The sequence below is a fragment of the Monodelphis domestica genome, chromosome 2 (genome assembly GCF_027887165.1).
Source record: "Monodelphis domestica isolate mMonDom1 chromosome 2, mMonDom1.pri, whole genome shotgun sequence".
Classification (NCBI taxonomy): Eukaryota; Metazoa; Chordata; class Mammalia; order Didelphimorphia; family Didelphidae; genus Monodelphis; species Monodelphis domestica.
Window position 1 is genome coordinate 111,011,968 of NC_077228.1, and position 23,055 is coordinate 111,035,022.

Sequence of the window (23,055 nt, forward strand, 5' to 3'; positions counted from 1 at the left end):
GGACTTCTGGGGAATGAAGTCAGAGGTTCAAAATCTCCATTTATATAATCTCAAGCATCCTAGAAGAGAGCTCTAACCTCCCTTTCTTTATAATGAAATAGAGGGCCCCCAAATTATACATACACACATATTCCACTAGTTTCTCTCACAACTTGACTGCCCTAAAATGCCAAATTTGCTTTTGTTTGTTGGGTGGGTTTTACGTATCATCAAATGTTTCTGCAATGCGCGATTGTGACCTTAATGAGCAACTTCCTCATTTGTGGTTGGAAAGTATTAAATGTTGGTGTAATGCCATCTGTTAAAATTTCTAAACCTCATTCTGTGCTGGGTCTTATCTCCAGAATTTACCCACAATGGACATATAGCTCTAACAAGAAAAAAAACCCAAACTCTACTCACTTACTGATATTTCAGTCAACATCTCATTATCTTTACTTTCAAATCCTCTTCTGGATGTTCCTATCACTAACAAGGACACCATCATCTTCCCAGTCACTCAGGCTCCCCGTCTCATCAACTCCTTTCTCACTCTACATTCTACATAACCGATCTGTTGCCAATTTTTGTCATTTCTACCTTTTACCAAATCTCTCACCTCCGTCTTTTTCCCTCTACTCACACAGCCATCACCCTAGTACATTTCTCATCACCTCTCACTTTGACTATTGCGAAACCCTCCTTTTTGGTCTCTGCCACAAGTCTTTCCCAACTCTATCCTCCACTCAGCTACCAGAGTGGATTTTTTAAAGTCTAATTCTAACATTATCACTTATCCATTCAATAAACTCCAGGGGCTGCTTGTTACCTCTAGGATTAAATAGAGAGTCTTCCATTTGGCATTTAAAATTCTACACCACTAGGTACCTTCTGACTTTTCCAATCTTCTTATACTTTGCTCCACTTCATGTACTCTGTCATCTAGAAACACTATCCTCGTTTTCTTGGTGTTCAACACTCAACAAACTTCATGCTTTTGAATCTGTTGAATTCCATCTTTTTGCAGCAGTCCCTCCCTACTATTGGAGGAAAGACTAATTAGTGGATGGAGAAGCTAGAGAAATTCGTTTTGGTATCGGTGTATTTGATGGCTAAATCTATGAAGTTCCTCAGATGACCCAAGAGGGAGAAAGAATCCTGGTTGTCATTGATTAGTTGGCTCCTTTGGGAAAATTATAAGGTTATAAGATCAGAGAATTAGAGATGTAAGGGGCCTTAGAGATCATCTAATGCAACCTTCCAATTTTTCTAATAAAGAAACTGAGAGCTTGAAATTATAAAATTTGCTCAAGGTCACATAGGTGAAATAGCAGCGTGGAATTAGAACTTGGGTCATTCAACTCTAAAACCAGCTCTCTTTTCACTTGTACAACAATGTAACCTTTCTGATCTCTTGCATCCATAAAATGGAGATAGTAAGACTTAAATGACATATTTGCGGGGTTGTGCAAATCAAATAAGGTAATGGAAGTAAATGGAGGCATTTGTGTTGTGTCACTCAATCATTAAATATTTATTAAGCACCTACTATGTGTCAGGGACTATACTAAGTTCTGGGGATACAAAAAAAGAGGAAAGACAGTCCCAGCTCTTAAGGAGCCCCCAGTCTAGTAGGAAAAATAAAGTAAAAACAATTACATACAAACAAGACCTAGACAGCATAAGCTGGAGCTAATAAACTGAGAAAAGGCATTAATATGTTTTTTTTAACTCTTACTTTCCATCTTAGAATAAATACTGTGTATTGGTTTGAAGGCAGAAGAGTGGTAAAGCTAAGAACTGGAGGTTAAGTGATTTGCCTAGGGTCACCCCCGAGGAAGTGTCTGAGGTCAAATTTGAACCCAGAACATCCTCTGTCCAGGTCTACCATTTTATCCACTGAGCAATCAAGTTGCCTCTATCTTTTTATACATGCTATTTGTCACACAAATTTTCTTGATTACATTGCTTTTTTGGGGAGAATAGACTATTTTATTGCACTGTTAAGAATGCATCTTAAATTAGAAAAAATCTTCTCCATTATTGAAGTAAGTTCCTTATTCCATTTTCTTCCATCTTATTTATAATACATTTTGAGGTTCAAGTTTATCTTTCAACAGAAATTCACTGTTTCTTTTTTTTTGTCTTGTTTTATATGCCCACTATTTAGTGCCACTCCTACCCAAATGAAGTACGCAGTAAAAGCTTATTGACTTAACTCCTGACTGAGGTATGTGGTCCAAGTTGGGTGTCTAAATCTGTTTCCTGTCAGATCACTAATCAACTTTTCCAGTATTTTTATTAAATAATGAATTATTTTATTATTTAATAATAAAATAACAAAAGGAAGGAAGGAAGAAAGAAGGAAGAAAGAAAGAAGGAAGGAAGGAAGGAAGGAAGGGAGGAAGGAAGGAAGGAAGGAAGGAAAGAAAGAAAGAAAGAAAGAAAGAAAGAAAGAAAGAAAGAAAGAAAGAAAGAAAGAAAGAAAGAAAGAAAGAAAGAAAGAAAGAAAGAAAGAAAGAAAGAAAGAAAGAAAGAAAGAAAGAAAGAAAGAAAGAAAGAAAGAAAGAAAGAAGAAGGAAGGAAGGAAGGAAGGAAGGAAGGAAGGAAGGAAGGAAGGAAGGAAGGAAGGAAGGAAGGAAGGAAGGAAAGAAAGAAAGAAAGAAAGAAAGAAAGAAAGAAAGAAAGAAAGAAAGAAAGAAAGAAAGAAAGAAAGAAAGAAAGAAAGAAAGAAAGAAAGAAAGAAAGGAGGAAGGGAGGGAGGGAGGGAGGGAGGGAGGGAGGGAGGGAGGAAGGGAGGAAGGAAGGAAGGAAGGAAGGAAGGAAGGAAGGAAGGAAGGAAGGAAGGAATTTAGTTATTTCAAGATCAGCCTATGATGAAGTCATGGTTGAGAACTAAGAGTCTTAACTCATTGATATTTTGTCTCTTGCAGATCTCCCAGAGAGAGGATCCCAACAACAGCAGAAAGTCTTCCTACCCACTGATTCCTTCTCCAGAAAAATTCAGACTTCAGTGAAGATGACTGAGTATGGCACAGTTGAGGTCATCAAATACATTGAAGCTATTGCTGGGAATCATAACTCCTATGAATGCCTCTCCTAACTCTCACACACATCTGGTTTGATTTTGGCCTGAACTTGATTTTTTTATTTAAATAAGACCTTCTGTCTTAGAATCATTACTATGTATTGGTTCCTAGGAAGTATAGCAGTAAAGGTGACATCAGTGATGACGAAAGTATGGCACATGTGCCAAATATGGCATGTAGAGTGCTCTCTGTGAGCACTTGTGCTGTCCCACCCCCAAGTTTGTTACTAGAAAGGCAGAGAGATTCCAGTGGAGCTACTCCCCTCCCCCCTCTACTCTGACTGATGATATTTTTTTTACTTCACCCATCCTTCTGCCCAGCAGCCCAATGGGAGTCCTTTATCCCTGTCCTGTTTGTGGTATGGGAGGGAGGCAGCGGATGGGGCATGCCTGGCACTAAGTGGGGAGATGGGGCATAGCAGGTGGTCTCTAGGGTGTGTGGCACAGCACATAGCCTCTAACTAGGCTAGCCAATGGAGCTTAGATGACTTGCCTAGGGTCATACACAGGAAGAGTCTGAAGTCAGATTTAAACCTGGGACTCCAGGCTTGGCTCTATATCCACTGAGTCACCTTGCTTCCCCTACTGCCCAACTTGATTTTGATTGAACTCTGGGACAGCCAGCAACTAGTTTCTCAGTCTTCCTACAACTCTTCTTCCTTCTTCCTTATTACTGTCATATATAAAGGAGAAACAGATTTGCAGAGGTTAAATGACTTGTTTGGGATCACAAAAGTAGCATATTGGCTACTCAGTTAGGGTCCAGAGATGTTAATGTAGCAACTTTGGCATTCAGTTACTGCTAAAGGTTCTAATTCTTGTCCTTTTTTTTTTTTCCAGTTCCAAGGAGCTCTCATTCATGCAAGTCCTACTGATTGAAGTGACTGCATTTTTCCTTCAAGCTGCCCTCCTCTTACTTCTTTACATTTTACTCAGGAGGCAAATTGGTAACTTTCTTTTTTTTTTTTTGGTTACAATAATCACTTTATTTCCCTTCCTTCCCTCCAGCCACCCTTCCCACAGCCGACACCCAATTTCATTGAGTATTACTTGTGTCCTTGATTAGAACCTATTTCCATGTTGTTGTTTGCACTAGGATGTTCATTTAGAGTCTACATCCCCAACCATATCACTTCAACCTGTGTATTCAAGTAGTTGTTTTGCTTTGGCGTTTTTACTCCCACTGTGTTTCCTCTGAATATGGATAGTGGTTTTTCTCATAGATTCCTCCAAGTTGTTCAGGATCATTGCATTGCCACTAATGGAGAAGTCTATTGCATTTGATTGTACCACAGTGTATCAGTCTCTGTGTACAGTGTTTTCCTGGTTCTGTTCCTCACTCTTCATCAATTACTGGAGGTTGTTCCAGTTCCCATGGAATTTCTCTAGTTCATTATTCCTTTGAGCACAATAGTATTCTATCACCAACATATACCACAATTTATTCAGCTGTTCCCCAATTGAAGGGCATTCCCTCATTTTCCAATTTTTTGCCACCACAAAGAGCACACATATGAATATTTTTGTACATTTCTTTTTCCTTATTATCTCTCTGGGGTACAAACCCAGCAGTGCTATGGCTGGATCAAAGGGCAGACAGTCTCTTAGCCCCCTTTGGGCATAGTTACAAATTGCCCTCCAGAATGGTTGGATCAATCCACAACTCCACCAACAATGCATTAATGTCCCTACTTTGCCACATCCCCTCCAGCATTCATTACTTTCATTTGCTGTCATGTTTGCCAATCTGCTAGGGGTGAAGTGATACCTCAGAGTTGTTTTGATTTGCATTTCTCTGATTATAAGAGATTTAGAACAATTTTTCATGTGCTTATTAATAGTTTTGATTTCTTTAACTGAAAATTGCCTATTCATGTCCCTTACCCATTTAACAATTGGAGAATGACTTGATTTTTTGTACAATTGCTTTAGCTCTTTATAAATTTGAGTAATTAGACCTTTGTCAGAAGTTTTTGTAATGAAAATTGTTTCCCAATTTGTTGCTTCCCTTCTAATTTTGGAGGATTTTGTTTGTCAAAAACCTTTTTGATTTGATGTAATCAAAATTATTGATTTTACATTTTGTGATTTTTTTTCTAGCTCTTGCTTTGTTTTAAAGTCTTTCCTTTCCCAAAGATCTGACAAGTATACTATTCTGTGTTTACCTAATTTACTTATAGTTTCCTTCTTTATATTTAGGTCATTCACCCATTCTGAGTTTATCTTGGTGTAGATCTAATCTCTCCCATATTGTCTTCCAATTTTCCAAGCAGTTTTTTATTAAATACTGGGTTTTGGTCCCCAAAACTGGGATCTTTGGGCTTATCATAGATTATCTTGCTGAGGTCATTTACCCCTAGGCTATTCCACTGATCCTCCCTTCTGTCTCTTAGCCAGTACCAAATTGTTTTGATAACCACTGCTTTATAGTATAGTTTGAGATCTGGGACTGCAAGTCCTCCTTCCCTTGCATTTTTTTTTCATGATTTCCCTGGATATCCTATCTTTTGTTCTTCCAAATGAACTTCATTATGTTTTTTTCTAATTCAGTGAAAAAGTTTTTTGGAAGTTCAATGGGTATGGCACTAAATAAGTAAATTAATTTGGGTAGGATTGTCATTTTTATGTTAGCTCATCCTACCCATTAGCAATCAATGTTTTTCCAATTGTCTAGGGTGGTTTTATATGGAATTTCTCTTTCTAATTCTTGCTGTTGAAATGGGTTAGAGATATATAGAAATGCTGATGACTTATGCGGGTTTATTTCATATCCTGCAACTTTGCTAAAGTTGTTCATTATTTGCACTAGCTTTTTGGTTGATTCTCTAGGATTCTTTAAGTAGACCATCATATCATTGGCAAAGAGTGATAGCTTGGTCTCCTCATTGCCAATTGTAATACCTTCAATTTCTTTTTCTTCTCTAATTGCTACTGCTAGTGTTTCTAGTACAATGTTAAATAATAGAGGTGATAATGGGCATCCTTGTTTCACTCCTGATCTTATTGGGAAAGCTTCTAGTTTATCCCCATTGTAGATGATGTTTGCTGATGGTTTTAGATATATACTGTTTATTATTTTTAGGAAAGGCCCTTCTATTCCTATACTTTCTAGTGTTTTCAATGGGAATGGGTGTTGTATTTTATCAAAGGATTTTTCTGCATCTATTGAGACAATCATGTGATTTTTGTCGGTTTGCTTGTTAATATGGTCAATTATGTGGATGATTTTCCTAATATTGAATCATCCTTGCATTCCTGGTATGAATCCTACCTGATCATAGTGAATAACCCTCATGATGACTTGCTGGAATCTTTTTGCTAGTATCCTATTTAAGATTTTTGCATCTATATTCATTAGGGATATTGGTCTATATTTTTATTTCTCTGTTTTTGACCTGCATGGTTTTGGGATCAGTACCATATTTGTGTCGTAAAATTAATTTGGTGGAACTCTTTCTTTGCTTATTTTGTCAAATAGTTTGTATAATATTGGGATTTGTTGTTCTTTGAATGTTTGATAGAATTCATTTGTGAATCCATCTGGACCTGGGGATTTTTTTCTTAGGGAGCTCTTTGATGGCTTGTTCAATTTTTTTTTTCTGATATGGGGTTGTTTAGGTAATCTATTTCTTCCTCTGTTAGTCTAGGCAATTTATATATTTGTAAGTAATCATCCATATCACTTAGATTGCCATATCTGTTGCCATATGATTTGGCATAATAGTTTTTTTAATGATTGCCTTAATTTCCTCATCATTAGAGGTTAGGTCTCCCTTTTCATCTTGGATACTGTCAATTTGGCTTTCTTCTTTCCTTTTTATAATTAGACTGACCAGCACTTTGTCTACTTTATTTGTTTTTGTTTTTCAAAGTACTAGCTTCTAGTCTTATTTATTAAATCAATAGTTCTTTGACTTTCAATTTTATTAATTTCTCATTTGATTTTTAGGATCTCTAATTTAGTCTTCATCTGAGTATTTTTAATTTGTTCACTTTCTAGTTTTTTCATTTGCATGCACAATTCAATGACCTCTGCCCTCCCTAATTTGTTAATATATGAACTCAAGGATATAAATTTCCCCCTGAGTACTGCTTTGGCTGCATCCCATAGGTTTTAAAAGGATGTCTCATCATTGTCATTTTCTTCAATGAAATTATTAATTGTTTCTATGATTTGTTCTTTGACTAGCTGGTTTTGGAGAATTGTATTGTTTAATTTCGAATTAATTTTTGATTTACCTCTCCATGTACCCTTACTAATTATTATTTTCATTGTATTGTGATCTGAGAAGGTTGCATTTATTATTTCTGCTCTTTTGCACTTGTTTGCAATGTTTTTATGCCCTAATACATGGTCAATTTTTGTTAATGTACCATGTGCTGCTGAAAAGAAGGTGTATTCCTTTTGGTCCCTATTTATTTTTCTCCACATGTCTACTAACCCTAATTTTTCTAAGGTTTCATTCACTTCTCTTACCTCTTTCTTATTTATTTTTTGGTTTGATTTATGTAGTTCTGATAGAGGATGGTTCAGGTCTCCCACTTGTATAGTTTTTCTATCTATTTCAACCTTGAGCTCCACTAGTTTCTCCTTTAGAAATCTGGATGCTATGCCATTTGGTGTGATATTTCCTCATTGTCTATCCTGCCTTTCTGCCTGCCTGCCTTTTATCAGGATATAATTACCTTCCCTATCTCTTTTAACTAGATTTATTTTTACTTTGGTTTTGTCAGATATGCACGTCAGAATTGAGTATTTCCTGTCTCCAACCTCTTTACCCTTCCTGTGTATTGATGTTCTCCCCCCTCCTGCCATGAGCTTCTTTGTGACATATAAATTTACCCCTTTTTGTTTCTATTCCCATTTCTTTTAGTATTAACTTGTTTTTTTAACTCTAGTTGTATATGTATATATATATATATATTTACACATCTATATGTATTTATGCATAAATATATCTATATACTTATTTATGCCTTGTTATTTCATTCTTTGTCACTGTTCCCTCTGAGTGTAATTATTCTAGCTGCCCAGGTTGATAATAACAATTTTTAAGAGTTACCAATGACCTATTTTCTTGTAGGGATACATATCATTTTAACTTATTGAGTCTCTTATAAAAAAGGTTTTTTTTTCTTTTTTCCATCTTTTTAAATTACCTTTTGATGATTCTCGAGTTCTGTGCTTGGGCATCAAATTTTCCGTTCAGGTCTGATCTTTTCTTTACAAATTCTTGGAATTCTTCTATTTTGTTGAATGACCATATTTTCCCCTGTAAGAATATAGTCAGTTTTGCTGGGTAGTTGATTCTTGGTTGTAGACCTAGTTCCCTTGCTTTCTGAAATATCATATTCCATGCCTTTTGGTCCTTCAATGTGGATGCAGCCAGATCCTGCGTTATCCTCACTGTGGTTCCATGGTATCTGAATTACTTTTTCTTGGCAGCTTGTAATATCTTTGCTTTGGTCTGATAGTTCTTGAATTTGGCTATAACATTCCTGGTGTTGTCAGTTGGGGATTAAATACAGGAGGTGATCTGTGGATTCTTTCAATCTCCACTTTTCCCTCTTAAATATCAGGGCAGTTTTCTTGGATAATTTCCTGTAATATTATGTCCAGGCTTTTTCTTTTGTCATGGTCTTCTGGTAGACCAATGATTCTTAAATTGTCTCTCCTTGAATGATTTTCTAAATCCTTTGTTTTGTGAATGAGATGCTTCATACTTTCCTCAAATTTTTCATTCTTTTGGTTTTGTTTTATAGTGTCCTGCTGCCTTGTGAGATCACTTAATTCTAGTTGTTGTATTCTGGTTCTTAAAGACTGGATTTCATCCTAGGCCTTTTGGTCATCCTTCTCCTTCTGGTCTGATTTTCTTTGGAGGTCATCTTTCATTTTCTTTACCTCATCTCTCATCTCCTTTGCCTCATCTTTCGTCTTCTTTGCCTCATCTTTCATCTCCTTTGCCTCATTTTCAAGCTGGTTGATTTTGGCTTTCAAGACACTATTTTCTGTTTCCAGATGACTTATCTTAGTTTTTAAGTTCTTTTCCCAATTGTCTTCAGCCTCTCTTAATTGTGTTTTGAATTACATTTTGAATTCTTCCAAAGCCTGTATCCAATTCGCTCGGATTTCTGATTAATTGTTTGATGATCCCTCCTCCTCTGTTCCATTTGCTCTTTGTTCATTGCCTATACAGAAGCTGTCTATTGTTATTTCTTTCTTCTTTTTCTATTGATTGCTTATATTTACCCATTCTTTACTCCCGGTATTTGTATATGCTCTTGCTCCTCTCATTTTTTTGGTTTTGGGGTTTTCTGTCAGTTTCCCCTCTTGGAGCTTTGACAGAAGATCTCTCCCTTCAGTCTGTGGGGGAGGGTTGTTGGAGTTTGAGCTTCCCTATCCTCTGGAGGTTTTTGATTGGATTAAAGTCCAGCAGTCTGTGGGGGAGGGATGTTGGAGCTTGGGCTTCCCTGATCTCTGAAGATTTTTGATGAGATTAAGTTCAGTTGGGTTGGGCTGGATGTGCTCTGAGGCCAAAACCTCCTGGAAGGCTGGAGCAATATGGAGGGTCTCCGCCTCTGTGGCCAAGCTGCCTGTTCTGTGCTCCCTGTCCAGCTCCTTCCCCACCGCCTGTGTTCAACACTCTGAGCCTGGCACAGCCCTGCCTGCAAGGTACACCCTCCAGACAAGCGCCTTTGCCCACCAGAGGTTCCTGCTGCCGCTAGAGGCTTAGTGCTCAAGGTGGGGGGGGGGGCGGGATAAGGGGTCCTGGGACCTTCCTTCTGCCTTCCCCTTAAACCCGAGTGTTCTCAAATTCTGGCTTTTGGGGGTGTACCTTTTGAATTGAGTCCAGCAGGAGGGGTTCCTTAACTCTGTCTTGTTGTTAGGTTTGATTTTCAGTCCCCTAGGAGCATGCAGTTTGTGATCGATAAGGAAGGGTTTTCAGAGGTCTGAACTTTTACTGCTTCTATGCTGCCATCTTGACTCCGCCCCAAATTGGTAACTTTCAACAAAAACTAGATATTCAGATGACTACCTGAGGCAGAACTTAGATAACTTGGCATCCAGACATTCCAACCTTGATTTTAATATTTGCTAAGTCAGCAACAGAGTCCCCTAAGGTAACAAGGACTTGGCACCATACACATTGACTTTATTGTCCAAAGGGCCTGATAAAAGAATGACTTTCTAAATTTGCTCTGTTCCTATATGTTAGGGGTAAATTCAGTTGGTGGGGTGAAGTTGGCACAGAGGCCAGTCCCAACAGAGATACAGTTCACAATTCATCCTTTTTTCTTATTCAAAGATATTGTATTTGCCCAATTACGCATATTAACAATTTTCAACATATGTTTGATAAAATTATAAAATCCAAATTGTCTCCCTCCTACCTCTTGGAGATGGTAAGCAATTTGATCTGGATTATACATGTATCATCATGCGAAACATGCTTCCATTGCATAACTCGTCTTTCAAAGAGTGCTATGGAGGCAATTGTGCCTCACATCTCTGGAGGACATTAAGGTGATGTGCAGGGTTGGTGATGATAGTAAAAGGGTATCACGGAAAGACACCATCCTGGGGAGGATATGACCTGGAACAAAGCCCTGTTTGTCCTCTACTAGTTATAGCTCTCCCTTGGAGTTAGGAAGCTCTCCCTAAATTCTTCATCTCCTTTCCTTGGCTACATTTTCCATTCAAAAAAGCACCACTCTGGGTGATCTTAAAGGCATTTCCTACCAACAACTTTCTACCATCCTGACTCTGCTTGGTCATAAATAATCAAAAAGGATCAAAATAGTGTCCGTGAAAAGCTGAAATGTTAAACACATTTCTTGACTGATTCTAATACAGTAAAAATGATCATCAGTGAGGAGGAAGTAGTCAAACTTAAATATCAACTAAATGTTATGTCTAAAAAACTGTGAGTTAAGCAACAAATCATTGAAATAATGGGTAGTTTTATCAGAGAAAATAACTACAAGACAACGTATCAAAACTTATGAGGCACAGCCCTAGCAATCCTTAGGGGGAAACATATTTGAATACTTTTCATAACAAAAGAAAAAAAGCAAAATATCAATAAATTGGGCTTGTTATTAAAAACAAACAAACAACAACAACAACAACAAAGCAAAATATCCCACATAAACTACACATTTCCACAATTTTGAAAATATTGGATAGATAAATAAAATTGGAAACCAATATAAAAATCCATTGCAATTATAAATAGTACCAGGAGTTAGGTTTTTTAAAAACAAGACCAATAGGGGGAAGCTGAATAGCTCATTGGATTGAGAGTCAGGCCTAGAAACAGGAGGTCCTAGGTTCAAATCTGGCCTCAGACACTTCCCAGCTGTGTGACCCTAGGCCAGTCACTTGACCCCCATTTCCTAGCCCTTACCACTACTCTTCTGCCTTGGAGCCAATATACAGAATTGACTCCAAGACGGAAGGTAAGTGTTTAAAAAAAGAGACCAATAAAATAGACAATGCAGTAATTAATTTTATCTAATAATAAAACAAAGGATAACTAGGTACAGTGGTAATTTGAACACTGGACCTGGAGTCAGGAAGATCTGAGTTCAAACCTGGAATTAGACACATTTTAGCTGCATGACCCTAGGCAAGTCACTTAAGATCCTATTTTTTTTTAACTCAGTTCCTCATTTGTCAAATGGGGACATCCTGGAGAAGGAAATGGCTAACCACTCCAGTACCTTATGTCCATCAGGTCATGAAGAGTTGGACATAACTGAACAACAACAAAGGAAAACAAAAATGTGCAAAGAAAAATGTTAAATAAAAAATAATAAAAAAGGAATAAAGGACATTGTTAGAAAGTACTCTGCCCAATTATATGCTAATACAATTCAAAACTTAAGAAATAGAACACTTAGAAAAGCACAAAATATCCAGATAAAACAAGAAAAATAAACTAAAAAAAATCCAATCTCAGAAAAATAAAATTTTAAGATATAAATGAACTTCCAAAGAAAATTGTTGTTAATAGTTTTTAAGTCATATCTGACTCTTCATGACCCCATTTGCTATTTTCTTGTCAGAGCTACTGGAGTGGTTTGCCATTTCCTTCTCCAGTTCATTTTATAGATTGTAAAGATTAAAATTTAGGGGAGACTGAGGCAGGTAGAAATTAGTTTCTCTCTGCAAGGAGTATTATATTTTATGAGGTTTATTAAAGATTAAGGATTAAAGAAAATACAGGATAAGAAGACACGTGCCTAGGCCAGAGAGGCCTAGACAAGATGATCTCACATCATGGAAGAGACACCTCTGCTCCAAAACGGAAGTCCCAAAAGAGCACAAACACCTTTGCAATCAGGTTAAATCCCTTCTCGATCTTGGCCCACCTGAGAATTCAGTGAGATTACAAAGCATTTTGGGGAAGTGGAGTAAGGGCTTGTGGGGATTGAAGTCCAGAGTTCAAATCCATTTTTTACATTTCACTGTGTGATCATTTTTGGAAAAAATTATTTTTTTTTCCAAAAGGATCATAAAAACATAATCAACTTAAAAGATTACAATAATGTGAGGATAAGAGAAAAAAAGAACAAAACCAATAATTGCTGGACGCATTGACAAAAAGTCAGTTAGGGGGCATCCCCTTTGGCATGAAAGTATACATACAAATAGATGTTCAATCAACTACACCCAAAGTTCATATTTGTGCAGCTTGTGGTCTGGAGGCTTCTTCATGGTGTCTTCTCCAACAGTTCAGTTTCTGGATTCAGAGAGGTATCATGTTTTTTAACCTAAAATTCTTCTAAAAAGGAATTTAAACTTTGCAATTTAAATAATGATATTTGTTTTACATTTCCCCGTGTTGTGGGTGACTGAAAAAATACAGGATCACTTAGGGATGCATGGCTGAGGTATGAGGTATATGAATCAATTGGCAAGACATATTAAAAAGACATCAGAAAAATCAAAATAAAAAAAGAAAATACTGGATGAAAATATAGACTAGCAAAGTCTTATGTGTAAAAATTCCAAGTGAAAAGAAAAATAAATCTATAACAGGTCCTCGAATTAGGGCCCAATTAAAATGATCGAAGCTGATGCATTTACCCAGTCAATAGCCAGGACTACAGAAAGGTACAAGGAGAGAAAAATTTAAAAAAATGAAATAGTATATTACACATGCGAGAAAAATATAATAATAAAAGAGCTTTAAAAATTCAAAAATATAGCTTATAATCATTGACACATTGTGTCAGCTAAGAAAATATAGAATACAAGGCTTTCTCACCAAAAATGAGATCCATTTCCTCTTTGTATCTGGTCATGATTACTGTGAGTAGAAGGCAAATGAATTGAGCAAGGCAACATTTTTCCATTTTTAAAAATACAGTAGTACAAATATGTAGATATCAATATCCCCCAAATTCTCAATAGCCCAATTAATTACGATAGCAAACAAACACACTATCATATTTCACATAAGTTGCTGTATGGCATTTTTAAAACCTATGAATTGATGGATATTTGTCACAAGTTTTACAAACGTAGAAAATCTTTCAACCTTGGTAACAAACATATTTTTAAACAAACTAAAACTCATTTTGGGTTTAGAACATAATCAAGAAATCTATATATCATTCTGATGGAAGTAAAATAGTGAGCTGAAGAGCATAAATAAAGGGATGCTCCTTTTTGGAGGCTTTTTAGGGGTACAAATGCCCTGAGATTAACTTCCCAACTTCCATTCACATGTGGGAAGGTTGGGGTTTCTAATTATATTTCACTTCAGCTATGGGCCTTACCTCATGGTAGGGGCAGGCAAAATTAACCAGAGATTGTTTAAAAAAATTACAAAAATCATATTTAAAAAACCCTTAAAATCATTTGAGATATTTTGCACATTAAATTTTCCAAAGGTTGTTAATACAATTGTAACCAGTTCTGAAGTCCATCTATCCTCTATGTGACAATTTACAAAGGCAAAAATAGAAAAAAAGCTGTTTTTTTTTTAATATGGGCTTATTCAATAATATTTGTTCAGCACAGTTATAGGGGGAAAACAACAGAATTTAACAGTACTTAACTCAGTACATTAAAATGAACAGCATAACAGAATAATATTGAATCCAGTAATATATGAACTTAAAATCACAAAGTTAAACCTTAAACAAAACAATCAGGAAAATGCAATTCTGAGATTTTTTTTTGTAAACCATTGGAGTCTGAAATGCCTTAAAATTTGTAACCTCCAGTTTTTAAAGGTCCTTTGGTTTTTTGTTTGTTTGTTTTTAATTATCCATTTAAATGTCTATTGTCAGAAGGCAGAGTGGTAAGGGCTAAGCAATGGGGGTTAAGGGACCCATCCAGGTTCCCACAGCTGGGAAGTATCTGAGGCCAGATTTTAACCCAGGACCTCATGTCTTTAGGCTTGGCTCTCAGTTCGCTGAGCCACCCATTTGCCCCTTCAAAGTTGAATCTTTGGGATGAATCTTTCTTCTGGCACACAGGTGAAATCAGTGAAATTACCAGAACAGTCAAAAGGTAAAAGCCCATTGCTTTTAAGTTCCTGTTTGGAATAGTCTTCTCCTCTCCCTTTCTCTCTCTCCTGATACACTCCAATCCACCCACGTGGAGCCAAAACACCCCCCCCCCTTTTGTTACCAGCTGGTAGAAATAAGTCCTGAGCAATCTGCTCCAAGGATCTGGGTGATGAGCTGGCTGGGGTCGCGCTCGTGGGTCTGGGGCGCAGAAACAGGCAGGCAGGGCCAGGTGAGAGGCCAGGAGCAGGAGCCAGGGAGGGCCACTGGGGTGGGCAGGGTTGGGATGAGGTGAGGATGGAGAGAGGTCAGGATCAGGGGCTGCAGGCAGGAGCAGCAAGCAGGAGAAACAGGCAGGCAGAATGAAGAGGCTGGGAACCAGGTGGGTGTCAAACACAACAGGTCCGGAGCCTGTGAGCTATCTAATGGCTGGAATGAGCAGCAGCTTTGCAAGGGTAAAAAAAAAAACCTCAGCCAAAGAAATGTGGATCAAAAAAATTTCTAGGCACTAGCTATTAAAAGCTGAACTTAAGATCAGAAAAGAATCAGAAGATTGAGAGTCTTTTCTCCCATTGGGTTGCCAACTGTAAAGATTAAAATTTAGGGGAGACTGAGGCAGGTAGAAATTAGTTTCTCTCTGCAAGGAGTATTATATTTTATGAGGTTTATTAAAGATTAAGGATTAAAGAAAATACAGGATAAAAAGACACGTGCCTAGACCAGAGAGGCCTAGACAAGATGATCTCACATCATGGAAGAGACGCCTCTGCTCCAAAACGGAAGTCCCAAAAGAGTACAAAAGCCTTTGCAATCAGGTTAAATCCCTTCTCGATCTTGGCCCACCTGAGAATTCAGTGAGATTACAAAGCATTTTGGGGAAGTGGAGCAAGGGCTTGTGGGGATTGAAGTCCAGAGTTCAAATCCATTTTTTACAAGATGAGAAAACTGAGGCAAGCAGGATTAAGTGGCTTGTCCAGGGTGACACAGCTAATAAGTATCCGAGTTCAAATTTGAACTAAGGGAGATAAGTCTTCCTGACTCCAGGCCTGATGCTCTTTCCACCTTGATGCCTACAAAGAAAATAGTGTCTGTGAAGAAAGGTTGAAGGAAATGGTCTTGTTTGGTCTGGCTACTGAGCTATTTTTGTCCATCTCCTTATTGAACTACGAAAATGTTAGCTCAGAAATGGACTTGAATTAAACAAGAAAGTATATGTGTCCACCATAACAGAATGCAGGCATCTAGTGGACTCCTAAGGGAGGTTATGGAGACACTCTCCAGAGTATAGAAACACCAATAGAATAAACCTGTCTTAACTAGTTTGGTTGAAGGTCTGGGATGAGATGTGAGCTCTTGAGGACCCCTCCCAGCTCTAGGCAATGATAATTTTCTACTACTCAGTTGGACAGAGGACACTTGAACAGAACCAGGAAAAGTCTAAGAGTAGCTCTTAATCACCAACAATTTCCTCTCTAGCCAACTGCATTCAAATGGTGAAAGCTGCAAGCGCCCTGGTCCAGGAACTGAAGAAGCCAAAAAGTAATACTGAGTCACCTGCCTCAGAAAAGACAAAGTGTAAAAGAAGTGCTCCAGCTTCCCAGAATTATAGGGGTGAGTAATCTTACCTTCCTTTGGTGTCATTGGAGATGCTTCTGCTCCCTCTGTAGAACTCAGAAGGAAGTAGCCTCTCTGTTTATCTCTCCCCACCCCCATTAGCCCTCCTCTCCTTGATTTCTCCTGTTCGTTTATTTATTTTATTATTATTTTTAACCCCTTTACCTTCCATCTTGGAATCAATACTGTGTATTGGTTCCAAGGCAGAAAAGCGGTAAGGGCTAGGCAAGGGGGGGGGGGTGATAAGTGACTTGCCCAGGGTCACACAGCTGGGAAGTGTCTGAGGTCAGAGTCGAACCTAAGATCTCCCATCTCAAGGCGTGGTTCTCACTCCTCTGAGCTACCCAGCTGCCCCCTATTATAATAGCCTTCTAATGGGTCTCCTTGACTTGTCTTTCCCCACTCCAATCCATCTCTCCACCCAGCCTCCAAACTAACTTTCCTAAAGAGGAGTTCTATTCCTTTTATAACCCCACGAGTTGTCATTTAAAGCTTTTCACAGCTGGACCCCTCTAGTTTCTCTATGGTACCCTCTAGGTATCCTCTACATACCACCATATAGGTCTACTTGCCATTCCACACACATTCATTGCCTCTGTGCATTTGCTCTGGAATTTCCTCTCCTTCCTTAATGTCACAACTTTGTTTTTTAGACTCTTACCTTCTGTCTTGGTATCATTTCTAAGACAGAAGAGCAACAAGAGCTAGGCAATCAGGGTTAAGTGACCTGCCCAGGGTCCCACAGCTAGGAAGTACCTAAGGTCAGATTTTAACCCAGGTTCTCCAGGCTGGCTGCTCTATCCACTTGGCTACCTAACTGACCTCTTAACTTCCCACTTTAACGTTCTTGCCTTCATTTAGACTCAATGCAAATGCCACATTCTACAGGAGGACTTTCCCAGAAACTTGAACTGTTCCTGCCTTCCCCCAAAGATGATCTATTCTGTATGTAACATACATAACATTATTATATAATCTTGATTATCATATTTAATATTGATATTATGTGTTATACTCTGTAATGAACATATTAATTATATAATGGTTTGATATTTTATTATAATGTATTATACATATGCCCATTTATGCACGTGTTGTCTCCCCCATTAGAAGGTAAGTTAGTTCCTTAAAGACAGGGACTGATTTGATTTTTTATTGGCATCTCTAACACTTAGTATGATTCCCAACACATAATAAGTCATATAACAGATATCTGTTGATAGATTCTTTGATTGGAAAGCAAATTTTTTTTATGAAAATACCAACTTATCTTCATTTTCTTTTCTCCTCCTTTACTCCTTTCCTTCCTTCCTTCCTTCCTTCCTTCCTTCCTTCCTTCCTTCCTTTCTTTCTTTCTTTCTTTCTTTCTTTCTTTCTTTCTTTCTTTCTTTCTTTCTTTCTTTCTTTCTTTCTTTCTTTCTTTCTTTCTTTCTTTCTTTCTTTCTTTCTTTCTTTCTTTCTTTCTTTCTTTCTTTCTTTCTTTCTCCTTCCTCCTCCCTCCCTCCCTTCCTTCCTCCCTCCCTTCCTTCCTCCCTCCCTCCCTTCCTCCCTCCCTTTCTCCCTCCCTCCCTCCCTCCCTCCCTCCCTCCCTTTCTTTCTTTCTTTCTTTCTTTCTTTCTTTCTTTCTTTCTTTCTTTCTTTCTTTCTTTCTTTCTTTCTTTCTTTCTTTCTTTCTTTCTTTCTTTCTTTCTTTCTTTCTTTCTTTCTTTCTTTCTTTCTTTCTTCCCCTCCCTCCCTCCCTCCCTCCTTCCTTCCTTCCTTCCTTCTTTCCTTCCTCCTTCCTTCCTTCCTTCCTTCCTTCCTTTTTTCTTTGTTTCTTCCTTCCTTCCTTCCTTTCTTTCTTTCTTTCCTGTGAACTTCTATTACATACAGTTTTTTTGAAGGAAATATTAAATTTAATACAGAGATAGCATTGCCCTACTTGTCACTGGAATTATTCAAGTAAAGGAACAAACAATAAGTGACAGCTAGATGGTGCTAGGTCTTAGAGTCAGGAAGACTAGTTCAACTGCAGCTTCAGATATTTACTAGATATATGACCCTGGGCAAATGACTGAATCTCTTTCTGCCTCAGTACCTACTTTGCAGGGCTGTGATGGGAATAAAATGAGATAATATTTGTAAAGTGCTTTGCAAACCTTAAAAGGCAATAAAAATACTATTATTATTGTCCATATCACCTTCTGAAATTCCTTCTGCTCTGTCTAATTTAAAATGTTTCCATGATACTTGTTTCTTCTTTTTTCTTCCATAACTATCACTACCTAACAATTTTCTAATTCTCTCTTTTCAAATAGAAATCTTAATTTGTAACCAGGAAGTATAGTTGAGCAAAACAAATCTACATATTGTCCAGGTCTAAAAATGTCTGGCTCATGTCACCTTGGTGTCACTTCTGTTGAAATGATTCTTTCCACCAAGGACTTTCTGCATCATCCATATTTATTTAACATAGCAAAAGAACAATAGCATTTTCACCAGGGACTCAAACACAGATGATAAACTTGTGGCTTTCTGGTACCAGTGGATGATTCTTCAAGATTTTTTATACTTTGAGCACTTGACTTCTGAGACTTTTTAGTACGTGACTTACTGTTTCTCTTGATCTTTTTCCTCCCTGCTGATCTTTCATCACTCTCTCTATTTTCCCCATCACTTCTGGGAAGTAAAGAACTCAATTAAACAGCCGGATGATGATGATGATCATCCTCCTCCTCATCATTTCCTTCTCCTCATCCTCCTCTTTATCCTTCTTCTTCCTCTTCCTCCTTCTCCTCCTCCTCCTCCTTCTACTATTAAACAGACAGGCTAGTCACCTCTATGCCAAGAGAGCAGAGCATGCTTCATTATGAGTCATTGATTTGTCATTGATCAGAGTTTTTCAGTGTTTCAGTTTTTTCATTTTATTCTAGCAATTCAGTAACTTTTTCTCCCAGTTCTGCTCATCTCATTTGGTATCAGTCCTTCCTAATCTTACTGTATGCCCTCTAATATTGTCTCTAATTTACTATATGGATGTGTGTATATATATATGTATATATGTTGCTGTTCAGTCATTCTTTAGTCATGACCCCATTTGGGATCTTTGTGGTAAAGGTACTGCAGTAGTTTGCTATTTCCTTCTCCAGCTTTTACAAAAGATGAACTGGGGCAAACAGGTATTGCTTCCAAGGCAGCACGGCAATAAGAACAATGGGGGTTAAATGACTTGCCCAGGGTTGCACAGATCATAAGTGTCTGAGGCCAGACTTGAATTCAGGAAAATATTTTCCTGACTCTAGACCCAGCTGCACCATCTACTTGCCCTGTAAGGTATACCCTTACTTTCTATCATAACTCAGAAACATTTTAGTGATAGAACTGATGAAAAGAAGAAGTTATACTCTATTATGTTACTATTGGTCAAAAGAAATCCATACTTAGTGTCTATTCTAAGGCAGAAGGGTAGGAAATGCTAGCAATCAGGGTTAAATGACTTGCCCAGGGTCACACAGCTGGGAAGTGTCTGAATCCAGATTTGAACTCAGATCCTCTCAACTCTAGGCCTGGTGCTCTCTCCACTGTGCTACCTGGTTGCCCCTTCTTCCTCTCTAAGTGGAGGGGATCAGACTAGAAGATCTCTGGTCCCAAATGAGAACCCACTTTATTCCATTGTCTAACTTGATTTGTTGTCCTCTCATCTTAATTTCTTATCTCTTTGTCTGTTTTCACTCTCCTTCTTGCTCTCTCTGTCTCTGTCTCTTTTTTTAATTCATCCTCTGTTCTTCACTGTTATCTTTTCCAAATCACCATCCCCATTTCACTCCCATGTCAATCATCTTTTTGCCTTTCATTGTATTGCCAGCATGTAGGACACAGAAAGTGTTTAACAAATATATGTGGACTGTTTCCCCTGGAAGAAAAATGGCTTGTGTGGCTCTCTATAGCCCAAAGGGGTCGTCTGGGGTAGCCTCTAAGCTCCTCTCCAATTCTGACCTGCTCTAAATCCTATGCCATTCTTCCCTCGCCTAGACGAACGCCACAGTGGCAGTGATTCCTCCTCAGAGAGCTCTGACAGCTCAGAAGGATATCCTTCAACTTCCACCAGCAAGGTGAGTGAGTCATCCAGCGGCCAAAGCTTCCACCAGACAAGTAGGTAGAGTGAAGGAGAGGTCCAAGCTGGAGGGAGCTGGCATGAGGAAAGACAGACAGCATGGGATGGAACGGCCAAGGAAATGAGTGGAGGATGGGAAAAAAGGCAGGCAATCATCAAGCTTCCTGTGGGATGTGGGTAGTCTGATTTCCACTTCCATGTCTGAACGGGAAGAGACTGGAAGCAAAATGGCGTCTGAGCTACATACAGGTCTGTAACCTGGTATCATTGGGATAAGAGTTGCTGGGCTTCTCTGTACCCATTCTTACCCAGTCTGTAAACTGTCCACCTCTGCCTACCTACTACTTAAATGTGGGTCTCAACATCTTTTTTCCGTGAATAATTATCCCATTGTTCCTTCCCTCAATATACTGAGAGATGAAGATTTTGTTCTAACTTCTACCTAGCTGGGGGCAGCTGGGTAGCCCAGTGGATTGAGAGCCAGGTCCAGAGATGTCCTAGGTTCAAATCTGACCTCAGACACTTCCTAGCTGTGTGACCCTGGGCAAGTCACTTAACCCCCATTGCCTAGCCCTTACTGTTCTTCTGCCTTGGAACCAAAACACAGTATTGATTCCAAAACAGAATGTAAGGATTCTAAAAAAAAAAATTAATATAATAAAATAAAGTCTACCCAGCCATCCCATCCACAACGGGAGATGGATATTGGTTTGCAACTTTCTTCCTTATTTCTGGTGTTTGTAGGCACCCAGAGATGTGAATTACAGCACCCTGGTCTTTCCAGCCACTGATTGCCAAAGGGCTTTGTCTCCTAAGAACTATGAGAACACAAAGGCAGCCGGCGATTATGTCAATGTGGATCCCAAGAACTGTAAAAAGAATGCCTGGAATTTCAGTTACTCCTCTGAGCCAGTGGAATACACAGAAGTGGCTATGTGAATTCTGACAACCAAAAGGGACTCGCTTCTCCACGGTCTTGGATTTGAGTTAAAAGAAAATATCTTAATAATACAGAAAATATCTTAATAATAATATCTTAATAATAATAGGGGACAGCTGGGTGACTCAATAGAATGAAAACCAGACTTAGAGACAGGAGGTCCTGGATTCAAATCTAGTCTCACATTCCCTAGCTGTCACTTAACCCCCATTGCCTTAGCCCTTACCCCCTTTGCCTTGAAACCAATACATAGTATCAATTCTAAGATAGAAGGTAAGGGTTTAAAAAATAAATAACATAACAAGAAGGATTCTGGTTAGAGCTCAAATAAAACTGTCAACATGCTAAAACAGGGAAAATTTTACTAAAGAAGATAGAATTCATTCCATTAAATTCAAAGAGCACTTATTAAGTACCTCCTATATACAGAAAACAGCTAGGTGCTGGGGAAAATACAAAGTTTCACTGTCTTTATCTAGCCTAAACTCTAGTAGGGAGATGGGATGCATGCAGAGATAACTATACTAGACAATGATGCTATTTATCAAGAAGTCAAGCTGAGAAAACAAAGGACAAAGAAAAGCAATGAGGGCCAGAAGCATTTTTTTTAACGCAGAGAAGAGAACAGAAGGAAGGCCAGAAAGGAGCATAGCCAAGGAGAACAGCTTTGAAAGCTATAGGTTGGATTTATATTGTATATCGAAAAAGAAAACCAAGTCTGCACAATAGAGGTTCACAGTTCTGTGTTCAATCTACCTTTTCTAGTCATTATATATATATATATGTGTGTGTGTGTGTATGTATGCATATATATAATGAAAACATGGTTTTTATTTTTTGTTTGCTTGAATTCAAAATACAAATAAATAATGCTTTTGATGCTAGATAAATGTTTTTATCATTAAAAAAAACTCTTACCTTATTGTTCATTGGTTCCCATCTTTTTTTTTTAAAGTCTGTATGTTCAGGGGGCAGCTAGGTGGCTCAGTGGATTGAGAGCCAGGCCTAGAGACGGGAGGTCCTGGGTTCAAATCTGACCTCAGACACTTCCTAGCTGTGTGACCCTGGGCAAGTCATTTAATCCCCATTGCCTAGCCCTTACCACTCTTCTGCCTTGGAACCAACACACAGTATTGATTCCAAGACAGAAGGTAAGAGTTTTGTTTTGTTTTTAATAAAAATAAAAAATAGTTTGTTCAGCACTAGGTGTCTCAATGGATAGTACGGTGATCCTAGAGTCAAGAAGAGCTGTGTTTGAAGATGGCCTCAAATAATTGCTAGCGGGGGCAGCTGGGTAGCTCAGTGGATTAAGAGCCAGTCCTAGAGACGGGAGGTCCTAGGTTCAAATCTGGCCTCAGACACTTCCCAGCTGTGTGACCCTGGGCAAGTCACTTAACCCCCATTGCCTAGCCCTTACCACTCTTCTGCCTTAGAGCCAATACACAGTATTGACTCCAAGATGGAAGGTAAGGGTTTAAAAAATAAAATAATTGCTAGCTGTGTGACTTTGGGCAAGTTGCTTATCCTTTGCCTCTCTCAGTTTCTCATCTGTAAAATGGGGGTAATACTAGCACCTACCTCCCAGGGTTGCTGCTTATCAAATGAGATAATGTTGTAAAGTACTTAGCACAATACCTGGCCCCCGGTAGGAGCTGTAAAATGGTAGCTGGCTATTATTATTTGTGCTTTTGTACCTTTGTGCTATAGGATCTGGGACGTAGACATGTGTTTCACCAGAAGCTCCCCCTGCTCCATCTGTTGCTATAGTCAAGTGGATTTGGATGGTTTTGTTTCTAATATGATGCGTTGTGTTTCCTG

The 23,055-nt window shown here is 38.4% G+C and overlaps 1 protein-coding gene across 1 annotated transcript; it reads left to right on the plus strand.

Moving 5' to 3' along the window:
* The first annotated feature begins 2,140 nt into the window (after positions 1–2,140).
* On the plus strand, positions 2,141–22,150 carry RHEX (regulator of hemoglobinization and erythroid cell expansion). The gene is made up of 7 exons (XM_007481279.2): positions 2,141–2,209; positions 2,913–3,006; positions 3,908–4,014; positions 16,067–16,201; positions 17,066–17,149; positions 20,216–20,295; positions 21,042–22,150. The coding sequence occupies exons 2-7, from the start codon at positions 2,999–3,001 to the stop codon at positions 21,234–21,236; spliced, it is 609 nt and encodes a 202-aa protein (XP_007481341.2). The 5' UTR covers positions 2,141–2,209; positions 2,913–2,998; the 3' UTR covers positions 21,237–22,150.
* The last annotated feature ends 905 nt before the right edge of the window (positions 22,151–23,055 follow it).